Here is a 24,266-nt window from a genome sequence, read left to right on the forward strand (position 1 = left end):
TTTTTTAGAAATTTGTATACCTGCTGCCTTTATTGTATAGGTCTTCAAACGCTGATCAAGAAAATGTATAGGATTGCGTATTTTTGACAAACGGTTGCAGAGATATTAGGGTTTAAAGGTTTTTTGGTGACGTCATCAACCCGTCCATTCCGAAACGAATTCGGGGACCCAGGTTTGGGAAAGTTATCCAAATTGGTCCCACGTGGTCCCTAGTTACCTACGCAGGAGATGACGTCAGTTATTTCCACCCGTTTCCAAGTTATTTAGCCTTAAATTTAAAAGTGCAATGCAATGGCTTCACTAATCTTAATATACTTTCCTTTGACGTCAATATTGCTTTAACGTCAAAGTTTGGCAATTTACAGAACAAATTTATAGACGATGTTTTATATATATTATCAAAGAAATTTTATCCACTTTGCAAAAGTCACAGACAGACAGACAGACAGACAGACAGAACTGGCGTGTTATTATATAGATAGTGAGGTCAAGTAGGACACACTTAGTGCCGAAATTGATCGAAGTCCTGAACTCTGGGTCAGCCAAATTGTTTCAAAATATGGCATGATGACATCAATAAAAAAAACTTCAAACCTTGACATGCTTGTAAATGTCCTTCAAACCTTGACATGCTTGTATATGTTCTTCAACAGCACATGGTCCTATACATTTTCTTAATTAGCGTTTTAAGCTTTACTTAACAAAATTTTCAAATTTTGTTTTTCGATATAGACTGATCATTGCTGGCATCAACATTTTCTTTCTTTCTGTAAATGTTAACTTTTTTGATCAAGCCATTCGTCAAAAGTACAAGATCCTATACATTTTCTTGATTCGCTGTTTAAGCTCAATACAATCTGTGTATCGTCATTAAAATTCAAGTTGATTTTTCTACAGGCTTAACTACAACTACATAATTATGCCACAAAATGTTTTGATCCATTAGTTAGAGGTGGAAAAAATTATGTAACCACCTTTAATTATTCCTATTTTCCCTGCAAAACCTTTTGCTCTAGAAAAAAATTAAAATCCAAGCTTAATTTGAATTCAGTTAAATGCTAGGAAACACCTCTTTACCAAAACATACTCAAGTTAGTTTAGATGTGTGCAGTAACTGCTCGACAGTTGTAAAATGTTGTTCTAATCACGCTAAGATACGATACATAACAATAGAAATTACAAAAGTGAAGAAAACAAAGAAATAACTTACAGGTGTAGAAATTAAACCAATAGTCAATCGATTTTCAACTAAACAAAAAAATTGACATGACATGGATAAAAAGGGAAAAATAGACCCTTAATAACAAACCACTAATAACAATTTTCAAAAAGTGCTACTTTTTCTAGAGCGTATGCTGTTAGTCTGTCATTAATAAATTTCACAACCCCACCTACAAGCTCCTGTGAAATATGGGCAAAATACACAGGCAAACTCGAGGTAAATATTCTTCTTAGACAAAGTTAAAAAAATGACAACTTACTTAAGTTTGGCTCACTTGCACTTTTTAAACTTTTTATTTGAAACAAATCTTTTGACTTTAATTCTGATTTACTAGCTGAGGTTGATGAGTGAACAGATTCCGGACCTCCACGAGATAGTGAACAATTTGAAACTATATCTAAGATAGTAGCAGGATACGGTTAATATACTACACCCTTGCTTATTAGTATTGCTTAGTACAGAATATTCAAATACTCATTCCTGCATGTTCAACGTGATTCATTCAGCAAATATTTACCTTAAACCACTTTAAATGTTTTTTTCTGAGCGTGAGAAATTCTCTTTTTGAACAAATTGGTAAAATAAAAAAGGGCAAAAATAAGCAGTCCATCTATTTGTTGATTCGTCAATATAAATCGTCAAAAAAAATCATACTTAATGGTGTGATACTCTGGGGGAAGAATATATGGTCTGATGAATGTGTATGCAGACTATGGATAAACTACCCATTTTTTATATGGCGTTTAATAGTGTTTAATCAAATATGTGATGCTTTAAAAATACGAATAACGAATTTCGTATTTTTCAAACGCATATTTGGAATAATATGAAATGTTTCCTATTTTTAGAAATACGTATTTCAAGTTTTTGAAAATAGAACTACACACAATTACAAAATATTTTTTCATGACTTGATCAATTTTTTTTCTCTAGCTTTGACCATTTTACCAGACAGGGTGCAGTTGGTGCAGTTTAGTAAAAGGTACTGTACATGTTCAGATTCACTGTTATTAGGACATTTTACAACTCCTTGTCTGGAGATGCCATAAGTAAAAGAGTTTTTCGATAAACGGAAATTAATATTACGTAATTGCGTGAAGTGAACGCTTTTTGAAAACGAGGTTATATCTACTTTTGTGTTTTGTGTAATACACAATTTTTTTTAACACTAGAATGTCCTATACAAGGTGTGTTTTAACAAAATTAAGTCTATGGCTTGATAAAGCATTAGTTGTTAGGCAAAAAAAATCAACATCAAAGCGCTATTGAAGGTATTTAGATTTTGCAGGTTGGCAATTTTTAAGGACTAATTGGGAAACAGAACGCAATTTTGTGTTTCACTTTCAGTTCAATACACTTTGGCTGTTCATTCTACAATACTTTACTACAAACAATACCTGCCAATGTATCTGCTTTTCCCAAGTCTATCTCCTTTTGCAAAGTTTTTTTAATGTGAAATTTTTATTTATCCAACACGCCCAAACAAATTTAAATGTTTTGACCAATACGACATTTAAACAAAATACTGCTCAATATGAGTTTGGATTTGGTAAGGAGTGAAAAATATACAGACAGTTGATGACAAATATACAAGCAATTAGCATCTATTTCATTTTAGGCATATAGTTAATAAGCAAACATTAACATAAAATTAAATGTGTTCAGGGTGCATTCTTACCAGGTGAGTGTAAAAGTGGGCCATTAGAATGTAAAGAGGTTACATTAGCTAACTGTGATCGAAGAATTTCATTTTCCTACAAAAGAAGGTAACAAACACATATCAGCATAGACGAAACAAAAATTAAAATTTTTTCTAGGAGATTACTGGCATTTTTACTAGTTTAACGACTAATAACAACTAGTTTATCGACTAATAACAACTAGTTTATCGACTAATAACAACTAGTTTATCGACTAATAACAACTAGTTTATCGACTAATAACAACTAGTTTATCGACTAGCTACCGTTAGTTTAACGACTAGTTACAGCTAGTTTAATAAGCTTCATGTCATTGATATTACTTTTAATCCTCAAACCTATCTCTTATAATAATCTAGAGACTGTGTTTATTTTCCATTGATGTCCCCCAAAAAAGCATGCCTCAAATGTTAATCATCAAATTATTTATTTAAATAACTTGATGATTAACATTCTTAACTGTGAAGGTAACAAAGTACCATGTGGGACCAAAATGGAACCAAATTTTGGATCAGAAAAACATTCAAACTTTGATTTTGTTAGCAAGACGTCAAAATTTAAATATTTTTCTGTCTATGTGTATTTTTCCACAGGCTTATACACTAGTTCTAAAGAATGGCGTACAATAAACAGATCACCCAAAAAGATTAAGGTGCAAGAAAATATAAACACTTAGACATCTAACAACCTGCTTATAAATAATTACCAATGCAGTATTTTAAATTGATGTCTTCTTGAAATAAATCAAAATCACTTTTTGGCGGTAAAACTAACTAAGATATAAACGTCAGTTGAAACAAAAGTTTGTTCTGATGAGGAAACAAAGTGAAGACGATAGACTGTACTTCTGCGCTGAAACGCTATGTTTACTAGATTGAAAAGATTTCAGAGTCATTTTTTTCTTGAGTAGCTTCATGTACCATATTCTTTTATGATAAAGAATAAAGTTAGTTCGCTAGGTCAAATAGGTTTGAAATTCTTTCTTCCAGTAGGATTGATTCAAGAGTGTTAGTGTTTTATATCAATTAAATTACAGATACCAAGTTGACAAAGGAAATTTTTTCCTGCCACTTTTTAAAGTCAATTTAAGATGCTGCCTTTTCTCTTTAAGGGTAAAAAACTTTTTCTCCACCATTGGCTTAAATTTCGTAAGTAACTAAAGTCTAAAAGCCAACAACCATTTTGTAGCCATTTCGGAATATGGTTTACCAGTATAAGGCCCATCTGGAATTATCAACTGAAACCATAAAAGCAAGTGAAATCGATTGTATGTGCTGTAGAAAAGTTAATGCAATGGAGCACAATAAATTTTAAAGTAGTTCACTGCATTTTGTTAATCAGATTATTGGTCCAGATTGTGTCATTGTGAACACACGTGAATAACATAAATGCATTACTCATATCTTGTCAATTTGGCCTTGATAAGACCCATTAACTTTTTAACCATTCTGGAAGTTACTGTTTTATTTAATTAGGAAGTATACAATACCCATATAATCTGTCATGCAAAACGATAACCGCAGTAGCAAGAGACAAAAAATGCAATTAATAAAGGGCGGGCAAAGCCGTGGATTTATTTAGTGGCCTAGTTAACACAATGAAGAAAAAAGTCAAAAGTCACTGAAACAATCCATATTGCTAAGTAAAAACAATAATTGATAAATACCTCAAATAACCGTTGTATTTGTTCTTGCATTTTAACTATTGAATTGTCTTTTGTTTCTATGATTTGTTTCATGTCTTCTAGTTGTAACTTCAATCGATTACATTCAGAAGCTAAAAGAAAACAGTAGTATTGAATGACAATCTGAAATAATAATGAATTTATGTTTTTACTTCAAAGGCTGCTAGAGGGTTTTTAAAGAAAATCAAATCTTCCCCAAGTCCGTTTACAGGAGAGTGTATTGGTGTAATTATTTTTTAGGGTTTTTTTCAGTGTAATTAAAAATAAATTTTAACATGCTTCTGCATCAAATGGTATATGTATTTGTGCAGTGGCTAAAGTTTCAAGCAAATACCTTTTCTTCCATGCAATAAATTTTTTCACAAAAAGAAGCAAAAACAAAAGAAGCCAATTGTTTCACAATTTGTTTTTAAATGTTCACATGTAAAAGAATAAAAACCAATTTTTAATGCAGGCCTAGCTACTTCAAGCATCAATACACATTTTGTAGCATAATGCAAGCACAAAGTTGCTGACATACAATTTGTTTTATCTTCAGATTTCTTTTTATATCATTTAGCTTGCTAACTGGTTAGTTTTAAACTATTTATTGTGGAAGAGTGTTTGATGCCTTGTTGGATTTCACTAGGTCTCGTGTCTCTAAATCTTGCAACAACACATACCCTAAGAAAGTCCTTTAAAACCCCCCAAAGTGCCTACTCAAGTTTTATTTGTTTGCAGTGTGTCAGTCTTTTGTTCAAAAGGGTTAAAATAGGAGGACTGAAGATCTAGACCAGATATTAACTGAGGGTGATAAATTGTGTAAATCCCTTTATGTACCCAAACTATAACAATATTTATTACTAAAGAACCTATTTTCAATAAAAGACACATAGGCATGAGAGAGAGACACTAAAACGTGGGAAGATAACAGGTACATAGAAGAGTAGACTTTACAAAATTACATTATTCTGCTCTCTCTTGCATTAATCTGAAAGTCTGTCATTTTCAACTGGCACAGTTTCTAATTTATTAGCCATGACCCACGCAGACAAAGTAGCTGACAACCTAATAAATTGAAGCTGAGGCGTTTCTTAACCACTTTTTGGTTACATTCATTGACTCTCTTCTCTTTTATGCAATTAAATTTGACAGTTCACTGTAAAAAGTGCTGTACTCACGAGATATACCTCCAAAACATGAGAATATCAAACGAGTAAACAATCCTTGGTCAAAAGATTTATTCTTTGATTTTAATTTCGGTTCTTTGTCAGCTCGTTGGTCTTGTAAGTTGCAGTGAAACTCCTATTAAGATACACTTTAGGTGTTGAATTAAAAACCTTGACGTCAAAGTAAGCCAATACAGAATCCTGTAGCAGCTAAGTCTACGAGAGTTTTATCAGATGTAATAGAGAACCCAGGAAACTGTTCACCCTTGAGTTCTTGTAATACGGGTTCTGCCTGATATCTGTACAACATTCCTGCAGTGGTACGTCAGTGAAGTCATGAATCTCATTGTGACGTAATGCGATTAAATCACCTTTTGGACAGAATAAAGCGTGAAGGAGACAACACATAATATTTGGATGGTAATAGTTTCAGTGGGATATAATATCTTATGTATAAGCTATCCCAAAAGACTGCTTGTCCAAGAAACAATTTCCTTTTATTGTCAATGCTGACAACTAACTTAAAGCATCAGTTTCCAGACACGCTTCAGGTGCTCTGATCCTCATTCGACTTAGATTTTCTCTGATTTTTGACAATGTTTCGTCACAAGTTTTCTTTTTCTTAATTTTCATTCCCTTTATGTTCTTTTTATTTTCTCATCGATTGAGTTATCATAGAAACCGTTGTTTCACTTTCTTAACTATATTCTTAGTCCGGCTTCGAAGGTTGCAGTACTCGATATCACACCGCTTTGTTGGGTGAAATATTGCCAACCCAGACCTATCAATAAGGGGGAGTCATTGCTGGGAAATTAGAAACTAGCTGAGCCATTATTTGCTCCCCCAATTCCACAAAACGTTTGTCTGGCTGCACAATATCAATTCATCCCACATGAAAATCAATGCTTTCTTTCTTATTATTTGCAGCAAAAAAAACCCCAAAATATATAAAATAAAGGTAAAATAAGATAGATAAAAAAGATTTTGTGCGTTTATAAACTTATTCTATTTATTCAGATTGCTCGCCCAGTCTAAGTTATTGTAACCTTGGGGGAGCGATTTATTGCTCAGGTATTATTTTCCTATTGATAGGCTTGCTAATCCACCATATTTTCCCGGAAGAGAAAACAATAGTTTCTCTAATTTTACGTTTACACTGATGCTAATTTATCCGTTTTCATGAATCATGTTACTAAAAATAGAAACTTTTCCGGATTTTAGTTTACACACTTTTTTCAAAAATTTATCTGTTTTGAGGTACAATTTTGATGAAAATGGATAAATTTGAAAACGCCATCTAATCTGAAAAAGTTTTTTCTGTTTTCTTTCAATTTTTCGTTTTCAAATATTTTTACATTGTGTAAACACATGAAAATAGGATTTTTAGGAAACCATATTATGTATGAATAGTGTTTATAAGCTAAAAATGATTACTAATGAGTAAAAAAATCTTAGGAAGAGCATGGATTTGTTTAGAAAGTTATTACAATATTTTTTCTAACATTTTTGTTTCTGCTTGTGCGTCTGCTACTGTGTCTGAGGAACAGACAACTACAAATAAAAACTAATAAATGATTGTTGTCTTTGATGGAGAATAAATGAGTCGAGTCAATGGTTAAAAAAAGGCAACCACGAAGATACTGGGTAGAAACAGGGCGAACATCAGCTTGGTGGGAAAACTTCATGAATGGTTCTGTTCCAGTTTCTGATTGGAAAGAAAACATAGGAATGTCACAAACTAGCTTCACAGAACTTGTAACATGCTTTAACCCTTCTTGTTAAAAGAGTCTACTCAAATGAGACAACCAATTTCAGTGGAAACACAAGTTGCTGCTTTTTTATATTACATCAGTGATGAAGGAAGTTATAGAAAGACTGCAAACGTTTTTGGAATATCTATTTTTGATTCTTGTTCGAAACGTTTTAAAAACCATTGTTTAACAACTTGAAAATAATAAAGCTTCCAGAGAGTGTAGAAAACATAGAAGACCTTGCCCAAAAGTTTTTTGATGCTCATGGATTTCATGTTTAAGGGCAATAGACAGCACTCATGTCGAGATTAAAGAGCCCAGAGAGCACTACACTGATTACATAAACTGTAAGGGATATTCATCAATTAACATACAGGCTACTTGCGATTACAATTATTGTTTTATGGATGTAGTTGTCAAGTGGCCAGGTAGTGATCATGATTCAAGAATCTTTTTGAATTTACCGTTAAATAAAAAGCTTAGAAAAGGTGATATCCCCCTTGTGGCAAAGTTATTGTACCTGGAGAGGATCCTGTTCCAGTGTGTTTATTGGGGGTCCGGCTTACCCATTATTACTGTTTTTAATGAAGGAGTATCCTAAGAGAAAAATACTTCGGGTGTAATTTGTCTAGTGCCCGTATAGTAATCGAAAAAGCATTTGGACGCTTAAAAGGACGTTTTGGATGTTTGAGAAGAGCTATGGATACTAATATTTCAGACTTGCTCAATGTTATACTCTCGACTTTTATCATCAACAACTTTTGAAAAGTTAGGCGTGAAGCAGTTTCTGATTAAAATTTAGAGGCCACTGTAAATTTTGAAAGACAATTTCAACCACCTTCAAATGTTTCATACAAAAACTCTGTAAATGATCTTTACGCAATGCAGATTAGGCATAAATATACTTTATTTTTTGAGTGAATTATATAGACGTTGTTGTTTTGTTTATCTTTATGTTAAACTTGTAAAACATGGACCAACGTTGATAAAAAATAATAAATCAAAATTTTGGTATAATTTTTGACTCTCCAAACTTCATTTAAGGGAATGTATAAATGGATGAAATGTTTTTATGAGTTTTAATATAATTTTTAAACTGTATTACAAATCAGTAAAAGTTTTCAGTTTGTCTACTTCCTGTTGCTGACTCATGCTACTGGCGCTTGTTGTTAGCTCATTAGTGAAGAATGGGTGTACAATGTTTGGTGTCTGGGGTGGTGAAAACTGATTCATATGGGTGGTTGTATGAAATCCAGGGTTGTGTATATTTTGCTGATTCATAAGCATCATACTGGTCATCATTTGGATAGAATTAGACATTATTATTGTGAACACTTTGTTATTTTGCATGTCTTTCATGCAATTTTCGAAATCTTCATCTTGCAACCTCGCCCACTGCTGGTGTTGATGATGTTGGTTCACTTTTATCAGCATTGCTTTCTTCATCAGTCAAAAATCCTGGGTCCATCATAACTATCTTATGATTAATTAAAGATGAGCTTTCTCCAACTATTGATTCCTCGCTTTGATTTGAAACAACGATTTCTACCCCTGACTCCATTGACTCAGCAGCTGGAGGGCCTGACCATATTTGAGAACATATAACGAAAAATGTTGCATCCACGCGTCCTCCACCACCTTTTCTGCCTTCGTTGAGGGCTTTGTGGTATTTCAAACGGATTCCTTTTATTTTGTGCTCACTCTGTCCTGTAAATTCGCTTTTCTCATGAGGAAACTCCTCTTTTTTCTTCCTCTGGAATAGAGGAAACAAAAATGTTCTTGATGATGTCATACTTATCCTTGATACTCTCCCAATCAATTTCATCATACATTTTTTTTGTTTTTAAAGTCTAACACAGTTTCAAGAAGTAGTTAAACCTCATCGTCTGTCGAAACAAGGTTTTCAGAGGTTTTTTTTTCTTCACAAGTTTTTCTTTTTTTCTTTTGCGGAGGCATGTTTTCACTTCTGTTCTTTCTTGAGAAAAGGTTTCTCATCATACAACGAAACATTTTTATGAATTATATTATACTCATTATAGTTTGAGTATGATTTTGCACTTCCAATGTAAACGCATGAAAATACAAAAACGCAAATCTATAAGTCAGTAATCTTCGATCTCTAATTTTTGTACGAAAACAGAATTCTTGGTTGAAAACGGAAAAGTAGCATCAGTGTAAACGTAGTATAAATCATTGCAGACATAGTTATTTAGTATTGCAGTGATGAATCTCTTTCTAATGACATTCTCCAAAGGCCGCAGCATTTCACTTATGTTTGGTATTGGTGTTGTAAGAAACGTACAAATGCAGCATAGGCTATGCTTTAGCAATTTTCGCTTTATGTGTTTATATTAGGTTCACATAGTTGTGATAAAAATGAAGATATGTGTTCTCCTCCAATTTAAATCTATATCTGCAGTCCTAAAATACTTCAAAGATATAATACTTGATAAAACAAGAAAAATCGACCTTTCTATTTAGGATTAAGGGTGCTATATAATTTCTGTGTATATTTAGGAATAGGCTGTAACAAAAGGCTTTAGGAATTATCTGTTAAATCGACGACAAATGCCACGTTTATGGTCAAAAAATCTACCCAATATTACAAAATAACACAACTCCTGGTACATAATCAATAATGATAAAAAATCTTTTTTTATATATACTCTTGATAGTATAGCATGTGAAAGGCATGGGACCATTTATTACAATTTTTTATTTGTTCTATTATCTTCACAGGACTTTTTCCAATAATAAACTCTCGTATATCCACACGTTAGACTTGATTTTTAACATCCCTAAAACTGTAAATAAAACGTATGTGTCATATTAATTACTATTTGATAAAGCCTGTGGAAAAATTCACTGAGGCAGGATAAAAATGAAGCATCATTGGAGTTTTGATGACATCAGCAACCCATCCACAAAAAAAAATTTAGAACTTGTTTTCACGTGCCTCTATTGTGTAGACCTTAAAACGCTGATCAAGAAATCGTATAGTATCATATGTTTTCGACGAACGTCTAAGGAGATATAAGGGTTTTAAATTTTTGCTGACGTTAGCAAAGACCAGTCAAAGCACAAAAAAAATATTCTTTTAAATTTGTATACCCATTGCCTTAATCGTATAGATCTTGAAACAGTGATCAAGAAAATGTATAGGATTATGTACTTTTGACAAACGGTTGCAGAGATATTAGAGTTTGAAGGTTTTTTGATGACGTCATCAACCCGTCCAGTCCGAAAATGATTTAGGGACCTAGGTTTGGGAAAATTACCCAAATTGGTCCCAGGTGGTCCCTAGTTACCCAAGCGGTGAAAAATCATTGACGTCACCAACTCGTTTCCAAGTTATTTGGCCTCAAAGTTCTAAGTGCATTGTAGTGGGTTCACTAATCTTAATTAACTTTCCTTTGACGTCAATACTATTTCAAAGTAAAGTTTGATAAATTACAGAACCGTTTTATGGGCGATGTTTTAGAGACTTTATCAAAGAAAGTAGTGAAGATAATAATCCACTTTGCAAAAGTCACAGACAGACAGACGGAACTGGCGTATTGTTATATAGATACGATTATATATATTTTTTTGATTTTGATTTTCAGGTTATGTAAGCTATAAGTCATGTAATATTTACCACACGCGGAAAATACCACTCTAATATTTCTAACATGCAGAAAATTCTACTCTGAAAGTGATGTAAACACACAAAAGTCATGTCGTGTGTAAGACTTTAAAGGCTAAGTTGCTAACACAAAAGGTTTTCTGGCATAGCATTTCTACAGTTAGGCTGCTTTTACATAAGAGTTACACTTCTCTAACAATATAATTTTAATTTGTCCTGAAAATCTCGTATGATATTACTGTGCATGTTCTAAAGTACACAAGCAGCCGCAGTGTAAAACAGTGGTTGCTGGTACTCTTCCTAGAATGAAGAAAAAAGAAAGGAATAAAGTCAACATGATGCGTGTTATCAGATCCTATTCATGCAACTTAAACGATGTTGGCAGATTTCAACGTTAGCGTGACAGAATTATTTTTTCAGTGTTTCAACATTGTTTTCCTGCATTTTGTAGCTGCATAAATGGCTAGCTAAAATTTCAGGGAATTCCACGAAGAAAACAACACGCGTGCTACACATCGCACGCGTAAATCTATTTTAGAAAATTTGCTCGTGCGTTTTTCCTATTTTTTTTCTGGTTTATTTCACTCTTATCAGTCCCATGAGTGTTCTTTAAGTGGTGTAAAAGTGCTAAATATATTAACAAAACACCTTGGTTCGTTGTAGGAAGTCATTTATATATAATTAAATTTAAACAGTGGACGAAGAGACGCTGACACGTGCTACACGTTGCACTTATTGCAATGGTCTGCCATTTTGTTTGTAGTGCTATTTATTCCCAACCTTGTTCCAAGGGTTATATTTTCTCCGTAGGTTATCTATTATCTAGAACAATGGTAAAAATGGGAGTCATTTTTTTCTTTATTGAGGTTTTATTTTAAATTAAATTTAATTTTAAAATAAAATGTTCAACACACATTTAATTTCACACAGGCAGAAAAAAACAAATTTAATTTAAACACGGGGAAAAAAACACGGTATTTAATTAACTTTTTAAAAAAAATTTAATTTAACCACAAGTGGTTATAAACTGTTTTTAATGATACAGTTGAAGCTGTCTATGTATAACGATTAATTTTTGGAATACAATTTTTAATAGTTAAATGTTTAAAGCATAGCCTGAAGCGGCGACATTAACTACGCTGTAGAAAATCAACTTTTATAATTCCTTCGTTAATTTTTTTTATTTAACACGAGTAAAGAGCGTAATTAGCGCGTGCGATTCGCACGCCTGAATAGCTGTTGCGCGTGTGTGGGCGCGTGCGTGTGCGATCGCACGCGTCTCATGGAATTCCCTGCATTTGCGCTTTAGCTTATCTCTTAAAATAATTTGTTTGGTTCATACGACTTTTGTTGTCACTATTTACCTTTATATTTTACAAGTTATGAGTTAGTAGTGGTGAAGAGCAATGTGGAGAGTGCTCTACAAAAACACCACCTTATGTACATACAACCCCCGAAGGGAAATTCTATCCAAATCAAAACATTGTGTAAATAGTCATGTTTTTCACTGCAGCATAGAATTGACAAGTTTCACTTGGGGTCTTCTGTAAACGGCACCTTAGGTAGTGCATAACTATAACTAAAGTAAACCGAAAGGAATAAATTCTTATGTGTTAAAGCTCGGACATTGGAAATTAAATTTTATTTGTAATCTTTCTAATTTTGTAATCTTTGGAGGCACCATAATTGTCTAATGCAAAACAATATGTGCAAACACAAACCTTTTTCTCTTAATCTTGATTTGAGACCAGTCAAACCATCAGCTCCTATGAGATAATGTCAAAATTGATTTTAGACAAAAAGGGAATAAACATAAAAATCACAATTTAAAATTCCGTATAAAATTTCAGCCATGTTCCTATTAAGCAGGCTTCCCATTTTGAGGTATGCAACCGCAATCCTGTGCCCTATAGCGTACCTGAATGATGCAAGATACGGGAAGAATGGCGTACCTGCGTTACTTTCTACTCAAAAATAGTCCCATTTTAAAAACAACCTTGTTGTTTTATCGATGTGTGGTGGGCCCTCTAACTTGCTACATCCATATGTTGTGATGATAGTTATAGGGATAACGATAATAGTGATGAAGAAAACCAATTCTTCAATTATATAAACTACACATGCCAATAATATTGATTACAAAGAGGCAGTCAAAATAAATACAATATATGATTAAACATACACATCTTAGTGCTTTCTTCAGCAAAATGAGAGGCATAAACTCTAAAAACTAATATTTAGGTAAAAAGGCCGTTAGGTTGATAAACAAATAAATGCCATTTTGAAAGTCGCGTACCTGCAGCAAATTAGGTACTCTACGCAATCGTGTAACGTAGGCAAATGACGTACGTGATTTATCATGTAAGCACAAATTTCTAAAATAAGAAGCCTGATTAGGGATACAGCAAATCTCCCTAACATTCTTTTGACATGCTTTTTGCAAGGTAGATCTTCCAATCTGATCTAGACTGTGTTAGATCTAAACTCAACTTCCTCTGTATCAAGTCTGTCCTTATAAACTCCTGCCACGTCTTTCTTAGCCTGCCTCTGAGCTTTGCCGCAGGAACTATCAAGTCTCTACACTTTCTTACACAATTATCCCCCTTCATTCTTTCCAAGTGCCCAGCCAATTCAATCTTCTGATCTGGATATTGGATATCTTTAATTCTACGGATACTTTAGCTCATCTGAACTCTTTCTGTCTCTCAGACTGGCGTTACACATCCACCTAACCATTCTCATATCATTCCTTTCTAAACGGTCAAGATCTTCCTGCTTCACTGCCCATGTCTCACCACCGTACAACATAACACTTCTTACACAGGCCTCATACAACCTACCTTTTAACTCAATTGACAAGACTCTGCTAGTCAACAAAGGAAGTAACTCTCTGAACTTTTTCCAAAAAGAACCTATCCTGCAAGTAACACTTCTTCCAACACCCCCTTCACTACCCAACATATCACCTAAGTAACAGAAGTTCTCAACTATCTCTAACGAGCCACTGTTGTACATCATTAAAGCTGGAAATACTTCATTCTCTATAATCTCACCTTTGCAACGCTTGCATACAAACTGAATGTCAGCTCTTAACCTTCCACCAATACTACTGCATTTCTTATGTACCCAATGCTTGCAAGTCTGACAAAAAATTGAGTTACTACCAACCCCTTTCCTGCAAACTCCACAAGGCCACTTTCCAACTACAAGGTCACACTTGGCTGCAATGCTACTAATCATGACTTTAGACTTTGCTGTGTTTACCTTTATCCCTTTCTCTTCTAGTCCTTTTTTCCACTTCTCAAACTTTTCAACTAATTCTTCCACGCCCTGGAACAAAACCAAATTGCATCCTATCTATATCAATTCTTTCTCTAAGTAACTTATCAATCACTCTTTCAATAACTTTCATTACTTGATCAACCAACTTCAAACCTCCATAGTTACCCCTTTCTAATGCATCACCCTTGCCCTTGAAACAATTCATTATCACACTCGACTGCCACTAACTCGGAATAGCACCATCCTTTATAATCTGGTTAGCAAGACTTGTAATAAGCTTAACCCCAATATATCCAGATGCTTTCACCATCTCTGCAACAATACCTGATACTCCTGCAGCCTTGCCAATCTTCAATTTCCTAATAGCCTCCACTACCCATTCTGTCTTGATCTGCATAGCTGGCCCTTCTACAACATCATCATCAGAAAAATTATCCTCGTCCCAATCAAACTCAGTGTTAAGCAACCTCTGATAATGATTCTTCTAAGCTACCCTTCTCTCCTCCTCTGTGCTAGCTAAAATACTCTCATCATTACGTACACACTTCTCACCTACAACATCTTGATTAGTCTTCTTCATTTGCTTTGCTATCTTGAATACCTCATTGCGCTGGTCTTCCCTTCTTAACACATCCGCAAATCTGTTTCTCTCCGCTTCTTATTTTGCCTTATACACTACTGTACGAGCACAACGCTTAGCTTCTAAGTAAATATTTTTACTACCACCTGACTTCCACTCTTTCCAAAGTTTCCTCTTTTCCTTTATACACTGGTCAACCTCATTATTCCACCACCAGGTCTGTCTATGTCTAGCTGGTCCTTTCGTACACCCACAGGTATCATCAGAAGCTTCTAGAAGACAATTCTTTAAAGTAGTCCAAGTACTTTCAACATTGTCACTATCACATTGACCATTGTGGGCTAACTGCTGAACTTTTGCACTAAATTGTCTTGTTACAATCCCTTCCTTCAGCTTCCAGACTTTTCGACGGGGCCTGTACTTTCCCTTGGCTTCTTTAACACTCTTCAAGATAATATCACAAACCAGCAACCTATGCTGGGAAACACACTCTTCCCCCAATATAACTTTCACGTCCTTCACCACTTTCTTGTCTGACTTTCAAACCAGGAAGTAATCTATCTGTGTCTTACAACCACCTGACTCATATGTTATCAGCCTACTCTGTCTCTTACTAAATGATGTGTTGCAAACCACCATGTCCGCTGCCATTCCAAACTCAAGCAATCTCTCCCCTTCCTTATTTCTGCTCCCAAATCCATAGCCTCCGTGCACACCTCTATAACTTTCAGATGACTTCCCAACATGACCATTAAAGTCCCCGCCCACCATGACAAGTTCAGTGTCTCTAAACTTTGATGTGACTGCTATTAACTTATCATAAAACTTATCTTTACCTTCCTCACTGAGTCCACACTGTGGAGCATAAACTGACAGAAAAGTGACAATCCTATTACCTATCAAAAACTTTATCACTATAATACGACTATTAACATGCATAACATCTATTACTTTTTCTACCCACCTCTCTGCAACGAATATGCCAACTCCTCCATATCCATCACTATTACCAATCCAAAAAGCTTATACCTTGCCCTCCTACCTTCCACAAATCTCAATGAAGCTCCTCTCCACCTGACTTCCTGAACACAACACATATCAACAGATCTACGTTCTAACATTTCAACTACTTCACCAACATTTACACTAGCCATCCTCAACCTAGTGTTATCTACCTTGTGATGTGATAGCTGGGTAACCGTCTGACGATGCTCACACCTGACATCTGTCCTACCATGCGCGACACCTTCACTCCTTAGAGTAAATGCCCCATTTACGCAGTTTGTCTGATCAACTTTTCTTAAAGTGACATCATCACTATGTGGCATTTCATGGGACTTCCACAATCGCCCCTTTAAACTAAGGTATGGTGGAGGACGTTCAACACCTCTCTTGTCTCTTAAAGAGACCCTTCACCCCTTTGGTATTATTTTAAGTATTTTAAAATAAAGTATTAAATATTTTTCAAACGTGTTGTATCAAAAAAATAAAGCAAAGTTTTTAAAGCTGAAGAAAAGCTACACAACCATATACTTCAAAACAAGCAAAAAGGGTGAATTTATGTATACAATTTTTTTCTCTCGTTATAGGCTTTTTAAATGGAAATATTATTATCATCATTCTATATCATATTTTCTGGAGTTAATATCACGAGCAAAGGAGTTATGTTAAAATGCTAAGCATGCGTCTCATGGGATTACTGCATTTTTAAACAGTCCTAGTCACGTCTGTTATAAAATAATTTGTTTATTTTTATATTAAAGTGCTAAAAAGAGTATTGTTGGAAAAAAAATACGAAGGAATCTAGCTTATTCGAAGAAGACAAATATTATTCTGAATAACCTTCAGAGTTTCTTTTTTCTTCCTTATCTATAAGCGTACCAATGTGTGTCTTTAATTTGTCCATCTCGTCATCTTCTTCATCTGGCAATAACAGCTGATTGTGATTTATCTACAAAATGAAAGAAAACCAATGCAAAAACGAAATAGCAACACACCAGTTGGGATAATGATTTGAGTTAGTTAAAAACTACAGCAAAAGGAAGAATATGTCTTGAAAAACCCACAGTGAAGTATTAGTGTAAGGGGAAAATGTTTTTATACAAAACTTGAAGGAAAAGTATTATACAGGACTTTCACATGCCTAATTGACCCACAAGTATGTTTTTTCTTACCGAAACGTTTACATATTTAACAGAATTATAAAAACTAGACTAACTTTTTACCTTACAAGGAAATGGGTATTTATTTAAAAAATATAAGTATAACCACATCAAAGCCCAAGAACATACAGATAGAGGACAACATAGAATTTCAATGAAAAAAACGAACACTATTTATTATATAAATACCATATGCAAAATCAATTACCAATCACTCCAAAATAATGCACTAATACAAGTCTGTGTGTTTGTGGGGGAAAATGTTGTTACACTTTTTCCACAAAAAAAGTTTTGTTTGCTGAATGATAAATTAATCACTTGAACGTGTCGTCACAGCCTTAATATATTAGTTTGAACTGTTAAAATATCCACCAGTCACTCATTGCTGAAATTTGACATTTGACTGTTAGGTAAAAACAAATGTTTTAATTGAACAGCAACTAATCTCACCTGTCATGAGTGAAAAAAAACATTTCTTTTTATCAAGAGAGTGGGTATACGGCAAAGCTTAAAGCCTGTAACAACCATAAACCCTTAGTGGATAAGCAGTCAATATATACATGTTATCATGTCATTATAGCCTGCACAAATGCCTGAAATACAAATACAAATATATATATTTGATATATATTTGAGCGTATTTGGGCATTCGCAATTTAGCAACCATTTTCTGAGTTTGTTTTAGTCTTTGTTGAGTTTTTTATAATATGATACAAATACTACTATTCTACATATATATTTATTTACTAGTCAATAAGGCCCGTGGAAAAATCCACTGAGGCAGGATAAAAATGAAAAAGAAGAGTTATTTGACTTTTAATGACGTCAGCAACCCATCCACAAAAAAAATAATTCAGAAGCTTGTTTTCACGTTGCCTCTATTGTGTAGAGGTTAAAGTGCTGATCAAGAAAATGTATATGATCATGTGCTTTTTATGAGCGGTTAATGAGATATAAGGGTTTAAAAATTTTGCTGACGTCAGCAATGGCCAGTCAAAACCTAAAATTTTTTTTTACAAATATTTTTACATGTTGCCTTCATTGCATAGATCTTGAAACGCTGATCAAGAAAATGTATAGGATCATGTACTTTTGATAAATGGTTGCAGGGATATTAGGGTTAAAGGTTTTTTCATGATGTTATCAACCCGTCCATTCTGAAACGGATTCGGGAAACTTACCCAAATTGGTCCCAAGTGGTCCCTAGTTACCCACGTGGTGAAAAATCATTGACGTCACCACCTCCTTTCCAAGTTATTTGGCATCAAAGTTTTAGGTGCACTATAATGGTTTCATTAATTTAGTATAAGATATTGACGTTAAAGTAGTGTTATTGACGTTGCGCCATAACGTCAGAAATTTTAACATTTGAGACATAACTTTTTCGGCTACATCAAAGGAAAATAAGCATATCCACTTTGCCTGTTACAAACAGACACGACAAGAGATGAGGATGTGAAATTAGATGTTATCAAGGTTAATGAAACTGTTTGGTTCAAGGCCAAAACAATTGCAAATATATCGGAATATAGGGATACAAGTCAGGCTATTAGAAATCATGTGGATCCAGAAGATAAAACCACTCTAAATGACCTCAAATTTTGGGGCAATTTGAAAACGGGGCTAAATTCTAGCCATCAGAAAACACCTACCCTAAAAAGACATATGATATATGTAAATGAATACAATATGGGATATCAAACGGGTGCACCAGATATGGTAATACAAAATTTCCACATTATATATCCAGGATTTGTAATTGAGTTTAAAACACCAAAGGGAAATGGCCAATTAACTGATAATCAGAGAGTTATGTTGCAGAAATATAAATTAAATGGATACAAGATACTGGTAAGCAATGATTATGATGAAATTATAACAGAGATCATTAAATATTTCTATGAAGTGAGAATCAAATGTGAATATTGTTATAGAACATTTAAATCACGAGAAACATTAGACAGTCATCTGAAACACATTCATAAAATACTTAAGTAAATAAAGTATCATATTTCAGTTATTTAAAAATGATGTAAAACACTTAAAGAGATATCACTTTATTATAATGGAATGTTTAAAATCAACATCAAAAGAATATTTGTTACTATAACAAGTTATATGGATATACTATACTATCATTTATAAATGGGGAATTTAAAAAAAACACTTAAAGAACCAAACCTTATAATATAATGATGAGTGAGAGTGATCTCAAAAAATTAAGCAAGACTGAGCTAATTAATATAATACATGGTAATAATACCATTGATGTTAGGCCTGGCTACATCAGAAGCCCAAAGACTAATAGATGGATCAAAATAAATGGTCCAGCATATAAAAAACTTAGACCCAACCCAGCACAAAGACCTGTCCCAGCACCCAGACCAAACCCAATTCTAACTTTTGAGTCCACTCCAATAGATGACAAGGATATTAAAAATAAATAAAAAAAACTTAGACCCGTCCCAGCCCCCAGGAAACCAACCTCTGCACCCAAGCCCAAACCCCGACCAATAATTAAAATTAATAGTGCATTCAAGGATGCAACCAAATCGTTTGAAGTTAGAATTAAAAGTATTGGTGATCCCATGATGCAATTAGAATATACCAGAAATGATATATCAAAAGTTGGTAAAAGTGAATTATATAAATTAAAAGGATATAAATATAAGGAAACATTAAAAGTAACGTTTGAAAAACAAATGGATTCAGAAAATATGGTTTACAAATCAGCATATTTCCAATCTAGGCCACAAACTGTTACAAATGAAAGTGATATCCAGTATGCCATCAACCTATCATCACAAGAAATTATAAATAAAATTAACTAGTGGATATCAGAAGGATCTGGATGGGTTGTTGATTCGGTTAATAAACATATTATAATCCATTAAAAGTATCAAGTTATATAGAATTACCAACGGAATTAAGGTATGGGTCCAAAAAATTAATAAATATGCAGAATATAGATGAGAAATGTTTCATGTGGTGCCATATTAGACAATTGAATAACCAGGATAAAAATCCACAAAGAATAAAAAAATCGGACCGAAAATTTGTTGATAAACTGAACTATGAGGGTATTAAATTTCCAGTTGACATAAAACAGTACAATAAAATAGAAAAACAGAATAATATCCAAGTAAATGTATTTGGGTACGAGGATGAACAACCATTCCCACTATATATATCCAAAGAAAAATTTAAAGACTGTATGAATTTACTATTAATAACAAAAGATGATGAAAGTCATTATGTCCTAATAAGTGATTTCAATAGTTTTATGTACAACAAAACGAAACATAGGAAAGGAAACATTTCTGTCTATACTGCTTATGTTTTTCTAGTGAAAGAATATTAGAAAATGATATGGAAAATTGTATTACTATAAACGGTAAACAAGCCATAAATATGCCAAGTGAGAATGATAAAATTTTACAACTCCAAAACTTCCATAAACAACTAGATGTACCATTTGTAATATATGCAGATTTTGAAGCCATCACAGAGAAAATCCAAATGTGTGAACCAAATAATAAAAAATCATTTACTGAAGCCTACCAAAGGCATGTTGATTGTGGTTATGGTTATAAGGTTGTGTGTAGATATGACAACAAATATGGCAAACCAATAAAAATATATAGAGGTGAAAATGCTACTTACAAATTTATGGAAGAGATGTTGAGGGAAGTTAGATATTGCACAAGAATTAAGAACAAACCTTTTAAACAGGATATGATTATGACTAAGCAGGATAAGGTGGACCACAAAAAAGCCAAAAAATGTCACATCTGTAATAAGGAATGTATTGATACAGATTATGTGGAAAATAATTTTGTACGTGACCATTGCCATGTAACAGGAAAATATAGAGGATCAGCACATACTGATTGTAATTTAAATTATAGATTTACCAATAAAGTTCCAGTTACATTCCATAATTTGAGAGGATATGATAGCCATTTCATAATGCAGCAAATTGGTGAAATTGTGAAAAGACACTCCTATAAAACCAAATATGGAGACATGAAAGAAATGAATATTAATGTTATACCAAATAATATGGAAAAATATATGGCATTCATGTTGGGTAAACATCTTAAATTCATTGATAGTTTCCAATTTATGAGCTCTAGTTTGGAAACATTGGTTGATAATCTACCTAAAACATCATTTAAATATACAAAAGAGGAATTCGATAATAAAAAGAAATTTAAGCTGATGACTAAAAAAGGTGTATATCCCTACGATTATATGGATTCATTTGAGAAATTCAATGAAAACAAATTACAGTTTACAGTTTATTATTAGATGAAAATATCACAGATAATGATTACAAACGTGGTAAAAGTGTATGCAAGAAATTTGAATTGAAAACAATGGGTGAATACCATGATTTATACCTAAAATCCAATGTGCTATTATTAGCCGATGTTTTTGAAAACTTTAGAAGTACATGTTTAGAATATTATAAATTAGACCCAGCGCATTATTACACATCACCAGGATTATCATGGGACGTCCTGTTGAAAATGACTAATCTGGAATTAGAATTGATGACAGATGTTGACATGTTTCTGTTTATTGAGAAGGGTCTAAGAGGTGGCGTATCATATATTTCAAACAGATATGCTAAATCAAATAATAAGTACACTGATGATTATAATCAAGATGAAAAATTGAAGTGTATGATGTATTTGGATGCCAACAATCTATATGGGTATTAGTGGGATTGAAATCTAAAATGTACAGCTATATTAAAGATAACGGTAAATCAGGAAAAACAGCGATTAAGAATACAATAAAACATGAAGATTATAGGAAAACATTATTCGAAAATAAACAGATGATACATAAAATGAGAACCATTAGAAGCGAAAAACATATATTGGGAAGTTATGAGATTAACAAAATATCACTCAGTTGTTTTGATGACAAAAGATATATCCATGATGATGGTATAACCAGTTATGCATATGGACATTACAAAATATGTTAACTTTATCTATTCCTTATATTGGGGACACTAAATGACATCAAATCTTGGGGTCACAAAACGCGACCACTAAAAAATTTACATGTTAACTTTTTCTATTCCATATATTGTAGATACATCAAAATAATCCAACGTATTTACTCAGACTTAAAAAATATACAATTCCCAGGCATTGGCAACACTATAAACATACACTCGTAGACCCTCCCAAATGATAAAATATAGCTATCTGACAGTATGTGAGTGTGGTATAGTAAACCCTAAATATGGATTCCCCATTCCTTTCCATGTTTGAGGATTATTCACCCCGCAACATATGATGGGGCATGACCACAGTTTTTCATGTGGTTTCATAAGGCGAAGCCAAAGGGTGTACAAGTAGTCATAGGTATGGGGCGTTCTAGCAAGGTTTTAGTACTAGAACTGTGCTAGAACCCCTATAACTACTCAAGTTTTCACCTTCGGCTATAGATATCACCTCCACTACTGAATATTGTATCCGGTGCTGTGTTCTACTACTGTTGTTCTACTACTGTTCTATGAATTGTATAATATGTAATATTACTGTTCTACTACTGTTCTAAAAATTGTATAATGTATAATACTGTACCCAGAAGTATATACATATGCATATGTATATCAACATGAAAAAGCTTACAAAATAATGCTTTTAAATCCTACAAACATACATAATCGCTAATGGAAAAAGATTTGGTTTAAATCACTGTAAGAGCTGCAAAGACTTATTCAATCTTTCTCTGGTATTTTGAAAAAAAGTTATCACAGACATAAAAAAATTGTTTATTTATTTTTTTTATTTTATTAACCAATATTTTTACAGAGTAGTTCCTCAGTCAAACAAAAACACTGTTGTCCAGGAATTCCTATTAAAAACTATTTAACATTATTTACAAAGAGCATAAGGGATAGCAAACAAAAAGAAACAATTCAAAAATATATATAATAGTAATTAAAACACTTCAAACCATCAAAAGAGAATCACAGAAGAACCAATACAACATCTCAATAAAAAACTCAATCAAATATCTCTTATGAACATTTATATTTATAAATGCTACTTTCAATGTGTGCCTCTTTTGCGAGAGTTTAAAGCATTGGCACCTGGGTCTGTGTAGAACTAAGTCACAAAATCTTTTTTGCAGTAAATTTCGTCAGTGCAAATTGAATATCATTTTTAAAACAAGTGCTAGACTACTACAGCCATTCTGGAACAAATGCTGTATTGCTAATGCCTTCAATTTTGTTGTTTTAGCTTGTAACTCCAATGTTAATTAGTTAATTAAATTCTTAATAGTATTTCCGCGCCCGAAGGCGCAGGAAATTCTTTAAAACCGTCGTTTTTTTCTTTTGAAGCATTTTTCGAGAAAAAATCGACCCTGGGATTTCACGTTCCTCCGTCACAGATGTAAACTTCGTACCCAAGCTCCTTAACTAGTGGGAAGTCTCGTATTGACGTTTCAGGCCAAAATTGGTATTTGTTTTCGACAAAATTTGGCATAGTTAACAAAAAAAGTATGCTGAATATATTGGTGACATAATAATTTTGATTTTTGCCACCTAAATGTCATTTTAGGCCAAAATTGGTCCAAAAATTAGAACTACTTTATTTTTAACAAAATTTGGCACAGTTAACAAATTAAGTATGCTGAACATGATGGCGAAATCAAGATTTTGATTTCTTCTTACCTAATTGTCATTTTAGGCCAAAATTAGTCCAAAAATTAAAATTACTTTATTTTTAACAAAATTTGGCACAGTAAACAAATAAAGTATGCTGAACATGATGGTGACATCAAAATTTGGATTTCTTGTTACTACTTTATTTTCGACAAATTTTGGCACAATTAACAAAAAAAGTATGGTGAACATGATGGTGACATCAAAATTTTGGTTTCTTGTTACCTAAATGTCATTTTAGGCCAAAATTGGTCCAAAAATTAAAACAACTTCATTTTCAACAAAAATTGCCAAAGTTAAGAAAAAAAGTATGCTGAACATAATGGTGACATCAAAATTTTGATTTTGTCACCTCAATGCCATTTTAGGCCAAAATTGGTCCAAAAATTAAAACCACTTCATTTTCGGCTAAATCTGG

General features: G+C 33.2%; 1 protein-coding gene across 8 annotated transcripts in view; it reads right to left on the minus strand.

The window, feature by feature from the left end:
• LOC130641608 (liprin-beta-1-like) overlaps positions 1 to 24,266 on the minus strand; it is a 110,301-nt gene that overhangs the window by 43,636 nt on the left and 42,399 nt on the right. For 3 of the 8 annotated variants that reach the window (XM_057448476.1, XM_057448481.1, XM_057448477.1), the window contains 7 exons: positions 21,069 to 21,158; positions 16,835 to 16,943; positions 12,852 to 12,896; positions 4,589 to 4,698; positions 2,901 to 2,976; positions 1,482 to 1,619; positions 1,211 to 1,248 (listed from right to left, as the gene is read on the minus strand). In XM_057448476.1, the coding sequence (XP_057304459.1) occupies positions 1,211 to 1,248; positions 1,482 to 1,619; positions 2,901 to 2,976; positions 4,589 to 4,698; positions 12,852 to 12,896; positions 16,835 to 16,943; positions 21,069 to 21,158 (606 nt within the window). The remainder of the gene's footprint in view (positions 1 to 1,210; positions 1,249 to 1,481; positions 1,620 to 2,900; positions 2,977 to 4,588; positions 4,699 to 12,851; positions 12,897 to 16,834; positions 16,944 to 21,068; positions 21,159 to 24,266) is intronic. The other 5 variants (XM_057448480.1, XM_057448483.1, XM_057448479.1 and 2 more) reach the window with 3 other exon arrangements.

The sequence above is a fragment of the Hydractinia symbiolongicarpus genome, chromosome 4, assembly GCF_029227915.1.
Source record: "Hydractinia symbiolongicarpus strain clone_291-10 chromosome 4, HSymV2.1, whole genome shotgun sequence".
Taxonomy (NCBI): domain Eukaryota; kingdom Metazoa; phylum Cnidaria; class Hydrozoa; order Anthoathecata; family Hydractiniidae; genus Hydractinia; species Hydractinia symbiolongicarpus.